The 19,643-nt window shown below is 39.9% G+C and overlaps 1 protein-coding gene across 5 annotated transcripts in view; it reads right to left on the reverse strand.

Moving 5' to 3' along the window:
* nfat5b (nuclear factor of activated T cells 5b) overlaps nucleotides 1-18,784 on the reverse strand; it is a 43,219-nt gene extending 24,435 nt beyond the window's left edge. For 4 of the 5 annotated variants that reach the window (XM_085377398.1, XM_085377317.1, XM_085377230.1 and 1 more), the window contains exon 1: nucleotides 18,489-18,784. In XM_085377398.1, coding sequence (XP_085233524.1) covers nucleotides 18,489-18,561 — 73 coding nt within the window. In that variant the 5' untranslated portion in view covers nucleotides 18,562-18,784. The remainder of the gene's footprint in view (nucleotides 1-18,488) is intronic. The other variant, XM_085377609.1, reaches the window with a different exon arrangement.
* Nucleotides 18,785-19,643: the final 859 nt, after the last annotated feature.

Raw genomic sequence — 19,643 nt, forward strand, 5'->3', positions numbered from 1 at the left:
TTCAACAAGCAACTTGTAGTGTTTAAATGACCTCATTTGAGGTAATTTAGCACATTTCTTACTGACACAGGAGCCTTTATCCACCATGTTTTCACATATAAGCAACAGCACTCCAACACTGTATTATAACATGAAAAAAATGATGCCATCGTTGAAGTTCATCATTAAAGTTGCTGCAAAATATGAATAATAATAAAAATCAATACAGGCAAGAAAATAAAAAAGAAATTGGAAAGACATCTAACGTGTCAACTAAAGATGAAAAGAAAAAAAAAAAAAACAAGTGAGAAAATACCAAGAAATTAGTTTGTGATGATGACATCCATCGAGGATGAAATGATGCCCATTTTCACTCAAGACTATGTGTGAAATATCTGGAACTTTTAAAAATTTCTCTAAAAGTATGTTTCATAAAGGTGGGAGGTAAATTAAGCCATCATTACTTTCAATATAAATTTGTTTATATTTCCGAGACAGCAGGACTTTGATTATTTGTGCTCACAGTCTGAGGCAGTTCATTTGTTTGCAGCACACAAACAAATTCAGGTCAGAAAATTTGTGAGTGAAACTTTTGTACGCACAGTTTAAGCACAGATTTGTTTGTATGCACTTTATGCATACACCCATTGCCCCCTACTATACAGCATCCAAAACTGAAAGCTGCATATTTTTTCTCAGAGGACGGTCGGTAGAATCATATATCTGAACTAGTTAGTCAAGACTCGGAGTACACTTTTGGGAAAAGCCAGCAACTTAAGACATATCAAATGCTGTAGCATGCAAAATAAATAGCAGATCTCATTACAGACCAAAAACAGGGTCATACAAAGCCTTTTCTCTCCTCTCTGTGCCCCCTTCTGGGGCAACAGGACATGGAGAAGGGAGAAAGCCTTGGGTCAACAGCATGACAACACTTTTACTAGCAGCCTGATTCATCATCCAAATATTATGGTATGAACTTAGAGCGGCCATTACAGTCGCCTGACTCTCTTCTCTGCCAACTGCCAGCTTTAATTACTTGCAGCTGAGTCCCAGGGTTTGGTGTGTATATCAGATACGTAACCCTCCCATTGTTACCACTCGCTGTGTACAAAAGACAAACCTGGGACATACTGAAACCAGCCCATGCCTCTTCATTCCCAAAGCCCTCCAGCCTCTTACAGCTCGGTTTAGAAGAGCAGGGAATGCTGGTTCCCAGAAAGAGGCTTAAAAGTGGAGCCAACAAACTCCTAACTCCCAGTGAACCACACATACACAGAGGATTCTAGTGTGGTTTTCCTGGGGTTAAAAAAAAATTATTATTTTTTTTGGCTCCGTTCTCCAAACAAAATCAGAGACACACATGCATGCACACAAACATATCCCACCGCTGCCACAAAAACACTTTCCCTGCCCGTGCATTTACACTTTTAACTTCTTGGGCCTCACTGACTGCACATGCAGCAACATGTGCTCTCAGTGAGCAGCCCTTCCAGTAAACAGATTGCCAACCACACAGACAGAAAATATGTACTCTTCTCTCACAGCAGTAGTGTCGAATCACTGGCTGCCCTGTTCAAAGTGTTTCCACAGTCCCTTGGACTTTTTTTAGAGGGCTGAATGAAAATTCTTATTTTGCTGCATGTTTGTTTCCTGACGCACAGACAGAGTGCAGTTCTTTATTTACACGTGACAAAACACTGTCCCTTTCACTCTGAAGATTTAAAAAAAATAATAAAGCCTTGCTAACTGGGCAATAAACTGTACGGACTCACACACACCACGTGATGTTTTGATTTCACCTTAAGACTACAGCGATGTTGTGCAGTCCGCTGACCACAGAGCAAAACCTCAGAGCAAAATTCTGTGACAATCATAACAACCAGAATAATTCACACTGACACATGTGGTTAGTTTTGATCAGTAGCACTCATGCTAACAATGCACTGAAATATGTGTGTATAAAAACTGAACTGACTCACAGCTAAACTAACAAACCACACACACACTCACAATCTGAGTTTCACATCAGGAATTCTGCACAGATCATACTCATCATGTCTTGTGATATGTTTATGTGGCAAGTAGTGCAGACTTAAGATGAAAAAAAGAAGAAGAAAGAACTCACCATGTGAATGGTAGGACTTACAATCCCATTCATTTCCCTCACATTCCTCCTGCTTGCTCTTACTAGCCCTGGCACCTTGGGCGTGGCACTGGTTTTTTAGCCGAGTGACTGATTTAACTCACTTCTGTCCCCCTCCTCCACTCCACCTACACTCTCCCCGTCTTGTTTACTGTGCTCCAGACCCTTTGCTGCAGTGCATCCTGCTCAACAGGTTAGTGGTATTGTCATGTGGAATCCTGTCATGCAGAAACCGAGCAGTAGTGCAACCTACTTGCTGAAAAATTTCAGGCTGCAAAGACTTTGTGGGATTTCACAAAATGCAATGAGGAGCACAAGCTTAATCGACGGGCAACTGCAGCAAACCATCTACAGCAACCCTGAAATGTTTACAACCGACCTACATGTAGGCTACCAGGGACTCCATAGCAACAGAGATCGAGAGACAACTCTTTTGAGTGTTTGTCTCGCTTCTGAGCCAACATGGAGAAATTAGAAAATAAGCAGTATTATTAAGGCATAAATGAATACAGGTTTATACCTGAGCAATGAAGTTCGAACATATATAAATAAAAATCGGTATGTGGCTTCAGTTTATAACATCGTACTAAAATCTCACTCCATGTTAACAGCTAACAGCTAACAGCAATGACCTAGTTTTATACTTACACTGGACATTTTAAAGAAGCTAAAATAGGCAACATGGTTAACGCTAAAGCTACCCAGAGCTTAGAGCCAGTCAAAGTCAGCAGTCTCGGTATGAACAGTGAAAGAATCAAAGCAGTTACACAGAACAGACTATATGCAAGTTAGTAGTAACTTGCATATTTTGTGATCTGCTGCATTTGTTTTTATTTGAAAAAAATAAAAAAATATGTCAGGCAAACCTTGGTGTACCACAAATCCTTTACAAAAGGTAATTATTTGTACCTCGTGGTGACTTTTTCTTCAAACCAGCACTAGTAATCTTCAACATGTTATCACACATTGGCTCATATTTCAAAACTGAGAATTATGTTTTTATATTTATGTTATCATTGAAGGCTAAGATTAGGGGGGGGGGGGGAACTCAGTTTAACAGCAACACAAAGCACAGGATCAAAAGGCAAATACCAAAGACTTGACCCCAAAAGCCTCTTGGCAAGTTGAACAAAACTTGTCACAAACCTGTGCACAATATGAATGTAGCATGTCGGCATATGTATGCAGGAATGATGCACGAGTAGACAAGTGCACGCGCATAAGTGAAATGATTTTGCACGGTTTCCTTCTGCAGTAATTACATGGGAAAAGTCACATGAGCCCAAAATACCACCACCAACAAGATACAGCACATACGTATGAGCCAGATGCAAAACCAGATGCACTACGTATACATGACCATATACGCAGTGCATCTGTCACACTGCATACAGGTGACTGGTATTACATAACCCAAAAATCAAAGTTGTAATTTAAACAAATTCTGCTGCACCTAGCTACATTTACATTGGCATAACAAATTAAGTCGTTAAATACAATTTTTTTGCCTTTTTTTATTTTAATGGTTGTGGCCCATAGAAAGGAATGTTGTGTTACAATCGCTTCTGCCCTGTTTTCATTAACCTCTCTGACAAGCCCACCATTTTTCTCCTGTCATGATCCTGATGCTGTGAAGGCATGTCCGGACAATGCATTTTGACAGGCTGCCACCACCACTTACTTGTGTAGAGCATAAGCCAATGTGTTCATACTCTTCAATGCTACAATGTATTTGTCCATAAACTTCTCAGAACTCTTGGTTACTGCCACGTATTTAAAAATAAAAAATAAAAAATACAGTGAAGGTAGTACTTGGCTAATTGAGTAATCCCGAATATGACAACCACCCACCCAGTATTAAACCACTTTCCCACGAATAGTAGGACATACTGTTTTATTAATTACATCACTAGTGGAAAAAAAAATGCATATTTTCTAATTTATTTAATTTTTGCCAGAATATGAAATCAAATATCCTACTAATAAAGAGTAATGATACATATTTAAAACACATAATCTGGAGGGAACAAAGATGTAGATAACAAGTTCAGATGGGGGAAAAAAGTCTAAATTTAAGTAGTAAAAACAGAGTCTTCTATAACATTATTAAGTTATTATCAAACAAAATAACTTTCATTCTGACAACACACTGTCACTTATTTCTTAAATAATTGCATCACACATGATGACTACAAAACTGTTGAAACAAAGCTTACTGTGATTGATTTTCAACCTACTGCACAATAGCAGGCAGTGTTGGTATTATATTGTATTGGTATTAACCACATATTGCATTTGGGAAAAGAAAAAAAAAACACAACACCATCATCATTGTGTTTGGCAGTTTACCTGATGAAGAAACTCAGAAGACTTACCAAAGCACAAGAAGAAACTATTTGTGAAACCACAGTTGTTTCATGTGTGTTTTATGGAGTAATACTAAGCTACAGTCCTGTGAAAAACCAAATACACCCTCACTGCTTCCATAGGAATTTAGATGCTAAGTAGTAGCCAGGTGCTGACAATCAAATGCACTTGGTTAACTGATCATCAGAAACTGTGAGCACCTTTTTTAAAGCACAAGTTGTAGCAGGTTTTAGGTCTGGAGCATTCAGATGTGTGTTAACGAAATATTGGGGGGGGGGGGGGGGGGGGGGGGGGGGGACAAGAAAGGATGTTAGCAATGATCTTAGAGAAGCAATTGTTACTGCCGTTAAATCTGGGAAGGGAGGTTTCCAAATAATTTAGGCCATTTTTCTCCAAGTTGACCACAAGTGGAAAACATTCTTTGAACACATGAAACTGAAGAGGAGCTTTTTGGCCATAATGCACAGCTCCATGTTTGGTGAAAAACAAACAATATATCAGAACAAACACCTCATACCAACTGTCAAGCACGGTGGTGGAGGCTGATGATTTGGGCTTGGCAGAACTTGCAGTCAACCACAAACTCTTCTGTATACTAAAGTATTCTAGAGTTAAATGTGAGGCAGAAAACGGGTTATGCAACAGGACAATGATCCCATGCACAGCAGCAAATCTGCAACAGAATGACAGAAAATGGAAATAATCAATGTGGTCCATCCAAAGTCCAGACCTGAACCACAACAAAATACTGTGCCAGGACCTGACAAGGACCGGGGAAAACGAAAGTAAACAAACCTCAACGAATTTAAGTTGCAAAAATAAGTGCGCCAAAATTCAGACATAGTGACATGAAAGACTGGCAATCTTCCAGAAAATGATTGCTTTATGTTATTGTTGCTAAAGGTGGATCTTAAAGCTACGGAATCACAAGGTGCACTAAGTTTTTCACAAAGCTGCATAATACGTGTAAAGTGCGAAGTGTACAGTGACATATGTAAAAACGCTTTCACACTTACCTGAGTTTGCATGAGAATACATGGAACATAAACCAACTTTTCTCACTTTAACGGTAACTATTTTGTGCCCATCTAACTCTTAAAAAACACTGTTTTTACCCAAATACTTAAAAAGACAAAGTTTCATCTTTCCTCTCAATAGAAATGTAAATTCCCCAACTTTTGTTTCAGGGTATATTGGAAAAGTTGGCCTAAAAAGGAAAAACAATCCGAGTACAAATTTAGAATGTGTGTTTTTAATTAGATGCATCTGAAATAAACAATGTATTCACTTGAGTTATGTCAACATTTTCTATTTTGACCATCACCTCGTCCTTGTCACGTTTTTGAAAAGAAAAAAAAAATCTTACAGACTGTTCTTTCCACACAGCGATCTAACAACGTAAAAGTCAGTGAAGCCTTGGAGCGGGTCAAGTTATTTGTGTCACACCAGGTTCAGCATTTGTGGCATGTAGCCCTTTTATCCCAGCTAATCCTGAAGCAACCAGGAACAACTTCCATGCGTCATCAAAAAAAAAAAATGCCCGCTGAGACTCTATGAGGGCCAAACCACACATCCACAAGTCATCTTTGAAAGCAAGGTAGGTCAATTATCATATTTATTATCTAAACAGTACCACAATGGAGTCTGTTTTACTGTCAGCAGATACTACTGGAAAAGAAAATAGTGACAATCTGACTGAATTTAATGCTCTTAAACCCATCTACCTTTAGCTCTGTGCTTACCAGTGGCCCCAAAAGACAAAATGGTAACCTGAAAGCTTGACTTCAAAAAGCAGTGGAATTCAAACTATTTGCAGTGGACGGCTTACACAAAGGCTGGCAAATACAGCATGGTCAGCTTTGAAAGCAAGGCTGTCACAATATAAGATTCTTACCATTGTGTTTGCCACATTTAACCTAAACCTTGTCACACCTTGTTTTTAAACAAGTCAATTATAGAATGTGAGATTAGGGATTCTGATAACCTTGCAACCTTGGTTGCAGTAATGTCATATGAATCTATAAATATTTACATGATCAGGGACAACCGACACAACATATCTATGTCTGTGTAGATGCCTCACAGTTGGGACAGTGTGGGTGAATTTCAATTCTAACCAAATGTGCAAATATTAACCATTACTTTGTGCAGTGTCACTGAGACCAGCCTGCACAGCCTGTGATTGGTCGGCAGACTCAAAGACACCATGACTTTGCTGAAAGGCCTGTTACACTGGCCTAGAGACCGGTCAACAACCTCATGGCAACGCACAATCCTTGCGACCTCCAGCAACCACTAAATGAGTGAAATTCACATTTTACTCACGTATGTGGTGGTCATCGAGGATGTTTAAATTTTCTGAAAAACTTGGAGCGTTATCTATTGAAGGAAAACAAAAAGACTCTTAAAAAGATTAATCTTCAATACCAGTGCATCATCATGATGGCGCCACTTGAGAGCCAAACAGACACACTGTGGCAATTTTACACATAAAACGTGTATATTTACATCTACTAATACATGCACACGTTTTGATTGTCCTGCGTTTCCAAATAAATAAGTAAATGTTTTCAACTGACAAAGCAGTCCAGAATCTTTTCTTACTGACGGCATGTAGAATTTACATTATATGGACAAAATCAGGGTACCACATGCAGATTACATCAACAGAATACCTTTCTGTTTGTGTTAATGTCAGAGGAGGTTTGGAGCTCTGCAGTTATTAAGTGAGCCGAACGCTGGTGGTTTTTATGCACCATGGGCCTTACGACCAGGAGACCTCACTCTTAACTTTAGTGGTTTACCACTTGGTGGCCGAGTTGCCATGGTTTGCAATCACTTACATTGTGGTTCATCGTGGACTACCTACGAGGGAATAGATTTCACAAACTGACTTATTTCAATGGTGGCATCCTATTTCAGTACCATGCTCAAATTCAGTGTGCTCTTTAGAACAGCCCATTCGCTCATAAAAGTTTACAAAGGCAGATTACATTGCTGAGTACTCGATTTTACATATCACATATGCACCCCTTTGCAACCTAAGTGTGTGGCCCATGTGCCATCACCTGAATTAAAATACTAAAAGTGCAAACACTAGCCGAGAAAATGCTGGAAATGAAATTTTATTCATATTCTTTATGAGCCGGCTGTAACATACGAAGTAAACTTATCAGAGAGTGATGGTATATACTCCTGTAGAAACTGCATGTCTGTATATCAACCTCTTTTTTTTCACCCTTCAAAAAAAAAAAAGAAAAAAAAAGAAAAACGTGTTTTATCTGCAATGTCGCAGAAAATAATTACTTTAAAAAAAAGAAGAAAAAAAAAGATCAAACCATAAAATTTCCAGCGAATTCATGTCTAACTGCTGATGAGAAGTTTTCCAAGTCCCCATTTCCAGTGAATCAGAAGACACACACACACACACACACACACACACACACACACACACACACACACGATGTGGTAAAACAGGGATTTCTGACGATGTATGAAACTATAAATTTTTAGACATAAGTTGTAAGGGCCGCCGTTTTCTTTGGAAATATTTATTACACGGCGTGCTGCGGGGAAAAGCCTGTTCTAACGCTTTAGTCTAAGGTTTATTTTTTAGCACCTGACGGCTCTTTTTTGCTTCTCATCCGTAAATAATCTGCTCTTTCACGCGATTCAGTTTATTTTGAAAAGTCTCAACAGGATCTTGAGCTTTGTTGTGAAAGGTTTATTTGGAAAATAAACAAGCGGACACGCGATGGTTTTACCGTCGTTGTTGCTAACGACAACGCATAAAAACAGGCACTTGTCCATCTGTAGTGTGGTTATATTAAATGTAAGAGAAAGAGAGAACTTTAAGAAATTAACATAGCCACTACAGTGACCATCAAAACGATGAAAAAATATTACCGTAAACAGTTTATTTTGCGACACCACGAAACAAACGTTAGCGTAAAATGAAACAATAGACGTTTTTATATCGTCATCCGATATAAATCGTTATATCGAACAGCCCTACAAGGGTGTTTAAAAAAAAAGGGGGGGGGGGGACAGCACCCTAGCTTCTTAGACTGAAACAGTCACTATCAGCAAGACCTTCCGAGTCTTTTTAATATAATACTATCCTGGACTACCCTGAGACTTTTTAATGCAACAACTCATTTCATAATTAATATAAAGTATGTATGCACATCATAAAATCAGCATCTGTGAGCAAATGATGGAGATAATGATTCAAAGATGCGAATAAATCTCCATTAGCCACTGCACGTCAGTATATAACATTACGCAAAAATAGCTTGTAGTATCACAAAGGTCTAGTTTTGGAAACTCTGTGGGCTGATTTCTGATGAAAGCTGTTGACTCTAATGATAAGAAGGGGGAAATAAACATTTAAAAAAAAAAATCTGGCACTGAGACAACATTTAAAGTTCACTGGGAAGGTCTTGAGGTGCACTAAATCTACACTGAAAAAGTCCAGAATGTAGGACTAGCTCCTAATACCAATGTTTTTCAGAACAATAACTGCTTTGAATTCTTATCCTTGTGTTGTAGATTTTACTTCTTTGTAATATTTTCAAGATTTCTATTGACAAACTGTTGTGAGACAGCCTGTAGACTAAGCCTATAACTTTACCACTTATATAGGAAGATTTACTTCCGAATAAGGATTGAGAATGAGTTGTCAGGCAAAAGTCACAACAGAATGGCAAAGACTAATCAAACTCCTCTATCGCAAAATGCAGTTTGCTCTGGCAGGGTTTAGGCCACTAACTGAAAAACAAAAACAAGGGGTGATATTGGAATATTGGAACTTGAAATTTGAAGTCTGCATGTTAGTCTAGTTGCCTGGACATGCAAAGATTGGCACCCAACAACAGCTTTTGATCTAGAAGCCCTCTTTATGTAATTTCTGTTGACACCTAAGGCAAAAATTCCTCCCAAATAGCATGCTTACTACTCTGCCCCACGTGCTCAAACAGGTTTACGTCAGACTGCACACTTAAGTCTGCACCTTCACTCACTGAAGAGGAGAAAAAAGATGCAGACTCATATTTCTGTTGCTCATTGTTCAAGCAAGCTGTGGCTTGTTGATATGGTGAGAAATGAACAGTTTTTTTCTTCTAATGAACTGGTATTTGACTCATCAAAAAACAAAGAAACAAAACAAAACAAAAAAACTGTGCCAAACTAATAAATGAACCTGACCTTTGATTTAACAAGAAACTATGGCAGGGCACCTCAAGGTTAAAAAGACCATAATGCAATCAAGCAGATAAGCAGTGACTTAAATAGCTACCGAATGTTTTGAAAAAAAAAATGCAGTTAGCAGCCTTGTGACCAGATGTCACGCTCTAGATATTTAAGATTTGATTTTATCATAAAAAACTGACACGATTAATGATTATCCAACCTAAGTACAGGTTTATTTTGCATCAGGCAACGTCTATACAATACCATCATTATACTTTTATAATCAGATTTAGTTTAAAAAAACTCAATAAAAGGTAAAGCACATCTTTAACTCTTTGAATTTTGTGGAACAATGTGGGGTTTAAAGCTGAGGGCAAAATTGCTGCGGTAAACCAGACAAAATAAAAATAATGCCAAAGTTTAAAAAATGTTTTCAATGTCAGAGTACAAAAGGAAAAACTGTTTGGTAAGGTCACACAGGTCTGGAGACCCATCAGTGTCTAGGGAAAAATGTGTATGCCCCAACCAGTAAGCAAGGGTTTCCTGAAGACTGGTAACAGTTTCACCTAGCAACAAACGACAAAGAGGTTGCTACATCAAAAACCTCCTTCTGATTGCTTTGATTGACAGCACATTGCAGACAAAGTCAATGCACTACAGCAAACACTTGCTAACTAACCACTAAGTGGTAGTGAAACTTGAAAAAGTGTGACCAAACCAAAGACAGATTTTTCCCTTGTGGTCTTTAGGCCTGCGAGACTGGGACTATAGCAATTGATTTCACAGCAGGCGTTCACAACTGGTGGTTGCCAGGCAGGAGAAGGGGGGGAAAAGCTGATACTTTTGGTCAGGGTTCTTGTCTAATGCAAACAGTGTTATCAGAGGGTGAAGACGAGTCTCCGTGCAGATGTTTGCATGCACTCCAACTTGTTGTGTTTGTGCAGACGCTACTTTAAACCCTGCGCATGCATCTGTGTGGCGTAAAAGGTATATTCTTGGCTTCGCTGGACTGAATGTGGGCCAAGTGAGAGTGCACAACAACAAGAACAAGCAAGGATACAATCAATGACAGGATACAGGAGGACATCAATGCTGCAGTTCATTCCAGCACAAATTACCTGCCGGTCTGCTGGGGAAGCCAGATGACTCAGGATACTCAGGATACTGGCATACCACAACTGCTGGCTTGCGAGGTGGATCACTTGAGCACTTTGTGACAAAGAATTCGTCATTACTGAATGTTATGAAATACCTTTTTGTGTGAGGAAACTCAGATCTGTGACAAAATGTGTCAAACGTAAGAGGGAGAAAAAAAATCCCTTATAGGCTTAACAAACCTACAACAGGATTTTGAAGCTAGATGACAGCAGCTATTCTGTACCTGCCGGGGAGGGGAAAAAAGAAAGAAAAAAAGCTATAAAAAGCTAAGAGAATATATCATATGTTCATAACCAAGTAACGTTTCTTCTACTTGAACTGGCTTGCAGACCTTAACACAGCCTCAGATTCACCTTTCATTTCATTTTGTGCCAGGATATTAACAAACGGCTACAGATGTGATTAAACTGACTCAGCACTGAAGGAAAATTGCCTTAGCTCTGGCTCTGGATCTGCAGGAAAATAAAACCATGGATGCAGTTCAAAGTCTCAAAAGAGAGCCACATGTGCAGTCTCAATCAAGCCCAAACAGCATGAAGGACAAAAGGGGGGGGGGGGGAAGGTGGCAATTTCAATTTGATGTATTTATGCAGCTTTGGTTAAAATGTAGAAATCCATAGGGGCTTAGAACAACACAAGATACTACTATGTACTGTGTGAAACTGCCTGAAAGAAAAAGCCCAACCCTAAATATACGTGCCAGCAACCATGTGTGAACACATACATGAAGTTAGTCAACAGGTCCTTTGTGCATGTTATCATGTTTCAATAGCACTACGTTTAATGTCTCACTGCCAACTGGTATTGCATTAGATGAAAACTGATGGAATGATATATGCTAAATACAGCTAACTAATAAAAGCATCATTCACTTAACCAACATGGTGCAGTAACAGTGGTCAGAACAACAACGCAGCAAGACGACTGCTGCAGGACAATCAAACCACTTTGGAGAGCGATCCTTAAAGACCATTTCAATCCACAGCTCTCTGGCACTGTCTCAATAAAAACGGAATATGATAAGCTCCACGGAGAAGGGGTTTGTTGTAAGGTTAGTATATCGGATTACCCAAAGTACGTGTTCGGGTTTCTGATTTCAGCATACATTTAAAACACCATACTCTAAAGTAAACACGTTTTGGGTTGCTATTTGTCTAACAATTAGACAATAAAGTCTTATCATTTTATTATTTGTTAATTATTGTAAACTGACCACTATGTATTTATACACAAACACAGACTGGCTTGATAGGAACTTGCATGTACATTTGCTTTTATTTAGAAATAACAGGAAAGAAAGAAAAATAAATGAATAAATGTGTGAATTCAATTTAACAGCCTCTTACTTTGAACCAGAATATAACACACACTGCGCTTACAGCCTAGTTATGAGTTTCTGACACCTTAAACTGCCGCATGTCACCTGCCAATGGAAACAGTGCGGCAAGCCAAGATTCACCGCACTCAATATTTAATGTCTTAGTTCAGAATCATCTTCCTTGGGCCAGAAACGCAAGGGCAGGCTGTAAGATGTCACAGGTGCTTTGGGCTTTTCACAGAATAGTGTTGAGAAATATTCTCCAAGATCTGTGCAAGCAGAAGCGTTCAGGCGCTATGCTCGAGTCCTATTCCTGTTATTTTGCATTGGAAATCCTGAACTGCGGTAAACCAGACAGTACTGTGGACAGGACTCTTTGAAACATGGTAACGGACACAAAATTAAGTGGGGCAAATACAATGCAATGCTCCGCTTCGTAACCCACTACTGTATTTTTTTCTCAGAGCTATCCTGCTGCACAGCAACACCTGTCTGGCAGATAATCTCCTTGCTGAGAGCAACAATTCATGAACACAATTAACCTGCTCACCTAAAATAGGCCAAGGAGACAAAGAATCTTTACTTGATTACTTATTAAAGGCCAGTTTCTGGCAGAACGGAAAAACTTTAAAAGACGCGTATAATACTTTATAAGTTCCGTGATTTCGGCAACTTCATTACACGTCGTAAAATCTATAAAGGTGCGCGCAAAGCTGTCGAATTGCAGTTTCAAAAACGAACACTTTTCAATGTCTACAAAAGGTATTTGTAACTTTGGGAACACACATTTTTTTATATATGTATGACACAAATGTGATACTAGTGCTAATTATTACAAACGTGCTCGTTTTTGTAAAATATTTCTCTTTTTTTTTTTAAGCATTAAATCTCAACACGGCTTTTGTGTTCACTGCAATACAACAAAGGAGATTTTGGAGATCTATACGTATAGCAAAAAGTAGTTCAATAGTTGACCTCAACAATCTCTCACACACACACACACACACACACACACACACACACACACACACACACACACACACACACACACGAAGACACTTTAGTATAAACTTCAAGTGCTCTGATTGGTTAAAAAGCTCATATATTGATTTTCCGCAGCCAAAACAAAGTCACCAGCGTGCAGTAAATACCAGAAGAGGCGATATTTTGACCGGACACTGATTAGACTTTTTATTGAAGTTTGGTTAGTGTTAATGATTGATCAAAGAGATTTCAAAGAAGGTAAGTGAGAACACTTGGGCCGCATTTAGATGTGAGTAATCTGAATTACTTTATGGCTTTTTAGGAGCAGTGAATGAGCTCATTAACAGTTAACCCTGAAGATGAATGCATCGAGCACTGGCATTTGTGATTTATATTACAATAGGAGATTGTATTTTACTTGAAGATGATCATAAAAACTAAATGTTCTCCATCTCCCCTAACTCTTAAACAGCTCACTACTCCAGACAAAACAGATCTCAACTTTAATAATAGTGTTACATTTCTTCTATTTTAAAAGCAAGACTACAGCTACTTTGGTAGTATGTGCAGAAAGTAACAGTTGCACAGCCATGTCATGTTTAAACAGAGACACTGGGGGATAGAAGACCGAACATGCCATTAGTCCAGATGCCCGTCTGTCTGCATTCCACTTTCGCTAGTCGACTCTGATCTACTTCTTCCTTAGATTAGTCAAGTTGCCAGCTGCATGTAGCTTTGTTCATAACAATTAATATCATAAAACACTTCCAGGCCACAAAAGACAAACAAAAACCACCACTAGCTCTGTCAACATGGCTGGGCCTCAGAGAGAGTATAACTACAGGAGTAGTAATTTTGTGGGGCGAGGAGCCATAATGGAGCTTCAATGGCCTTCAGTCAAAATAAATGTTAAGGTCCTTTGAGACAGAGTCAGTCTGGACATTATACAGCAGGCCCGATATAGAAAACAGTTATGATAGGCACTTATAAATGGCAGAGGAAGAGGGGTATGAGCGAAAAGTGAAGAGATTTTACCAGTAAGCAGTTTGTAGACATTCCCCATTTCACAGGACTCATTGCACGCAATGCAAATTGTGCTCACAAAGCTGTGTTGAATATTGTAAAGCTGAGGAGGAAATCCATGTCATGTAATCAACATATTGCTGGTATGGTGTCATGTGTGATCTTATTATGACACCAGGCAAACTTGACACACAAATATATATCTACAAGGGCGACGGTTTAAAGTACGTCGAACAGGTCTGGGTTGATGTTAAAAAAGATGAAGATTGTGAGTTACCTTACTGTGCGTTTCACCGTGTTCACAATGAGCTTAAGTTCCCAAGACCACTGACTCATGAGTTTATTTACATCTCCAAATACAGGAGTTTATTAGAGTCCACAGATGGCGACGTGTCTGCGTCAGAAACATTCAGAGTAAAGCGCCAACTCTTAATGCACTGCTCTTTTTCAGACGGTTCCCCTCTATGATATTGTTTCTTTCGTCATCAGATCTCAACGAGCTTTCAAGGGAGTCAAATATTTCTAAGAGCATGCCGCTAAGTTTGCTTAACACAGCAGAGTCAATATTAATAGAGTGCTATTTAAGCCCAGGTTTATACACAGTGCAACCAGCAAGGTAATGATTGACCAGGCTTTGGTCGTGTCAATAGAAAAAAAAAAAAGAGAGAGAAAAAAACTATGTCGAGATCTGAGGGTCGTACAATTGTTAACTGGGATAGATAGTGCAGAACCCATAACATTCTTCAACTTAATGTGAAACTGGTGGAGAGACATTTTATTACATGCATTAACTTACAGTCCATCAGTAAAAGATAGCAAACAGTCTTGTCTTGAGTGCTATTGTTTATTGGATTTACTTTACATTCTCTGTCGCAACAGCAAGCTAAAAATATGTTCCTCATCATGTTTTGCTGTTTAATGCAGCTTTTCTATTGTTTTAAATGGCATTTATTTTCTTACTCATCTTGCTCTATCTTGGGGACAGCTCTTTGTGACCACTTGTGTGAGAAAGGCATTTTACAGACGAGCATTACCTATTTATAAAAAAAATAAAAATAAAAAAAACAGCAAAAAATTCTGATCGACAGTATATTTTATTTCTGGGCTGGGGTACGACTTAAGCTGATGTGAAGGAGTTAAAAGATAACTGGGGCTTTCTTTCCAAAAAAAAAAATCAACTGTGGAAGAGTGGGCCTTATCAGGACCATACCCAACACAGTGAAACCCAGCTTCTCCACTAAACAGACCATGGTGTCGACACACAATTGTGCGATTAACAGGTTTAAAAACAAGTTACCACTGGCCTTAATCTCAAAGGAGTTTTAGCTGATTTATGTGGTGCATAAGAGTTCACGGTCTAGAGTTAGGAGTAAAAAGTTAAATTATATAATTGACAGCAAAAACAAATTGTTATCTTATTATCCTTGAGCATTACTGGGAATGATCAATGCTGCTTACAAAAGCATTGAAGTAAAGTTGCTTTTACTGTAATATTTTTACTATATTTATTATCACTTTTCTCTTATGTCACAGAAGAAATTGTTTAAAAATTAGTATTTAGAGCAGTTTGAACTTTGCCACATAGCGAAATTGGTATGTCCCGGATCTGGCCCACACAATGTGCTTACACATGGTCCACATACCGCAAAGAATGATGGGACTTTGGTGACCCAGATCTGGTTTGCCAGAGGTGGCCCACACATGGGCCAGCCTAAGGCCAGTTGCAGACACACTGGTGGTCCTGTGCTGGCCAATGTGTGGACTACCTCTGGCAAACCTGATCTGGGCCACCAAAGGGCCGTCATTCTTTGCAGTATGTGGGCCATGTGTAAGTTGTGTGCAGCCACGGGCCAGTTGTAGACTCACTGCTGGCCCATAACAGTTTCAGCTATGGCCCCAGATGTCAGCCGAATGCGAACCTTAATCAAGCCAAATAATAACAACATGTGCCAGAACATGCAAAACAGTGCAAAAGTAACATAACTCTGTTCAGACAGTGAATGGACTGATTCTTACATAGCGCTTTTCTCATGTCCTGGATTACTCAAAATGCTTTATACAACATGCCACATTTACACACTTTCTCTAAACTCAGTGCTTCCTAACTACATTCACACTCTTGACATGCAGACTGGAGGAGTCAGGGATTGAACCACTAACCTTTCGCTCAGTAGGTGGTAAACATGAGTAAACCGTCACTAGGTTTTGGATAAAGTGTACACTCAATAACCTGCATTTGAAATGTTGGCTACCATAGCAGTATAGTATTGCAACATGGCATTTGGGTCTTTTAACTAAAATAGGAAAACAGGAACATAAATAGTGCCATCATTGCCAGACCTGGCCCACATCTGGTTGACATACACCCTGCCATGACACCAATCAGTCAGAAGTGCCAGCTTGATGCCAGATCCAGGCCAGACCTGTTTTCTATGGGCCTGGGCCACATAAACCAAACCACAATCGAGCCGGATGTGGCATGCCATCACATAGGCAGTACCACCTATGCCAGGCCTGGCCCATATCTGGATGACATACGTCATATCATGCCAGAAGTCAGCCAGCAGTACCGGCTTGGTACAAGATCCAGGCCAGACCTCCTTGCTATGTGGGTTATTGGTTCACAGCAATTACTTGACCATGTTAAACTTTAGTACTGTTTAATATGAGCAGCCAGTGCAACACATATTTGGTAAAATAAAAGCAATACTGGGTTAAACTTGTTTACTACATTAATGGACTCCTGAATCTAGGAAAGCAGCTGATGAAAAAGATGTTAATATTCTGGTAAATATGCTAGGGCAGGGAGAAAAGGCAGAGAAGGTCTTCATTGCTGCACATTTCCAGTGATTGAGCCAGCGAAATGATATAACACAATTTGTGAGCATCCATTTGGGTAATAGTTTCAAAGTTTGACACAAACCAAAACCACAGCATGACAATTTGAAATAACAAGAGGAAGCATTTCACAATTCTGGACAGAGGTTGCAATGGAAGTGCGACATTCTAAAACAACCTAAATACTTCAACTTTTCAACTTTTTCTCTCCAACTTATTGCAAATTGCAAAACGTTTCTACAGAAAGATGATAAATATACTTTCAGGCAATGTGTCATTATTGCATGTTATCTTGAGTCATGATCGTTTCTCTTCATGATCAGCCGCAGTAAAGTTGAGCGTTGAATTCTGCACCACGACCTTCATGTTTATTTAAGAACATGTTTTTCAGTCTAAGATCATTGTAAAAGCAGCGTTTGCCAGGAAAATCAGTTGTTGATTTACAGAATTATGGCATTTTGGTTTTGTGTTTTACAAAGACCCATAAATTAAATTACTAATTATATTATTTTCCCATTATCGACTCACACTTTCAGGTTAAAACTGGCAACAGATTTCCAATTAAGATTCTTAATGATGCAAAGTTTCCGCACGAGCATGAATGAAGCCACCCACTTAATTCGTTTGCTGAAACCCACTGCTATGAGAAAAGGGTAGCATACTATTCTTAACCTTAAAAACTGATATTAGCTTTGCACACCCCCTGTTGGATGAAATCGCTTCCAAAAGATATTTCTACATATGACAGTTTTGGGAGACTTATTTTTTCCACTTTTCTCACTAGTATCATGCAAAGCAGCATGCTCCCACATGTGTGTCCTATTGTATGGATAAACTCATTCATGTAATTAACAGGGTACTACAAAATGACGCTGTTTTTGTTTTGTGTTTTTCTAAATTTACACCTAGTTAAGTTCATTTAAGTTAGGCTATGCTATGTAAAAGCTTGCATGAGGCTCTCACAGTTCATGTCCCATTACAGCGTTGCTTTGGGGGCAGTGCCCTGTATATGTAGTGCTTCGGGGGGCGGGGGTCACTGATGGCCTATTCAAACAACCCCCAGAACATAGATATCACCGTTTTTCAGCTGCCAGGGAATTGGTAAACTGGTCTGACCGGTGTGCATGCAGCTGCCCAGGGCTTTAGTTTTGAGAAAAGATAATAATAATTGAAAAAACATTCCACGTTGCTTCAAGGGCCAATCCCACGACACAGTACACACAGGAAATATCTATAAATTATCTATAAGAGATTCAGTACCTCACGTTATTTTGAGCAGGCGTTTTAGAGATGGTTTACAGATGAATGAGAGTGAAGGAGGGAGTTCAGCCACCGCACAAAAAACCCCTCCAAAAAACACACCCACGCACACACTTGTTTAAACCCTTAGACCAAACGCGGCAGGCGGTCAGTCGCACATGTAAACTCCGAAAAGTGGCAAATGAGAGTGACAAGCGAGAGAGAACGTGAATAAAAAATGTTTACCTTTAGAGTACAAGGATCTGGGTGAATTCAGGTCGAGGTCCCCGCTGAAAAGGGAGATAAAGTCAGAGGGCATTGCAATCCCTCAGTGTGAGGAAACCGGACACCGTCAAACACAGCGTCGCTAAAACGTTTGATTGTTTCTCCGAACAGAAAGCCCCAAAACTTTGAACGGGACAGCGGTCGCTACTAGCGTGAGAGTGTCCTTAGAGCTGGTTAACTGCCCCCGCCGCTACTCTGCTGTAGAGTATCCCCTCGGGCTGCCAACGACGCATGTTTGTTGTCAGCGGACCAGCCGAGATCACTGGCTCACGTGGATAGTCACGCCTACAGCCGTGACGCAACACGTAAAAAGTGCCGTCGGGGATACGTAAGATCGTTGGGAGTTGTGTAGTAGCTTACCAGAGACACGAGGGGTATGGGGGGGCACGAGCGTTTTATTTATATGCAGATTCAAGAGTTGGGAGTTCGCCTTGTAATCGGAAGGTTGCCGGTTCGAGCCCCGGCTTGGACAGTGTCGGTCGTTGTGTCCTTGGGCAAGACACTTCAGAGGGCCCGGTGGCGCCAGTGTCCGGCAGCCTCGCCTCTGTTAGTGCGCCCCAGGGTGGCTGTGGCTACATTGTAGCTTGCCATCACCAGTGTGTGAATGTGTGTGTGAATGGGTGGATGACAGGTTGTGTAAAGCGCTTTGGGGTCCTTAGGGACTAGAAAAGCGCTATACAAATACAGGCCATTTACCATTTACCATTAATATTCCCTTTATTATGGGATTTAAATACTGTAACTTTTCAAATAATACTTTTCCAATAACCTACGAATGCGTTTATTTTGTAAGCTACACTGTAAAGACGTCTAATTTTATTTTAAACCCCAAAACACTAGGGAAAGACCATCTCTGAATCGAGGAGGGTACATCTTTCGCCGTCTTACAATGCTGTGATTGCAGCCATTCCCCAACTCTCTGTGAATGGTACTCATGGTCTTTGATGGTGGTGGTCAGAGGGCCCGGTGGCGCCTGTGTCCGGCAGCCTCGCCTCTGTCAGTGCGCCCCAGGGCAGCTGTGGCTACAATGTAGCTTGCTATCGCCAGTGTGTGAATGTGTGTGTGAATGGGTGGATGACTGAATGTAGTGTAAAGCGCTTTGGGGTCCTTAGGGAC

This window comes from Diplotaxodon limnothrissa, linkage group LG1 (genome assembly GCF_057381915.1).
Source record: "Diplotaxodon limnothrissa isolate DT_005_m linkage group LG1, D_limnothrissa_male_GT1.1, whole genome shotgun sequence".
Classification (NCBI taxonomy): Eukaryota; Metazoa; Chordata; class Actinopteri; order Cichliformes; family Cichlidae; genus Diplotaxodon; species Diplotaxodon limnothrissa.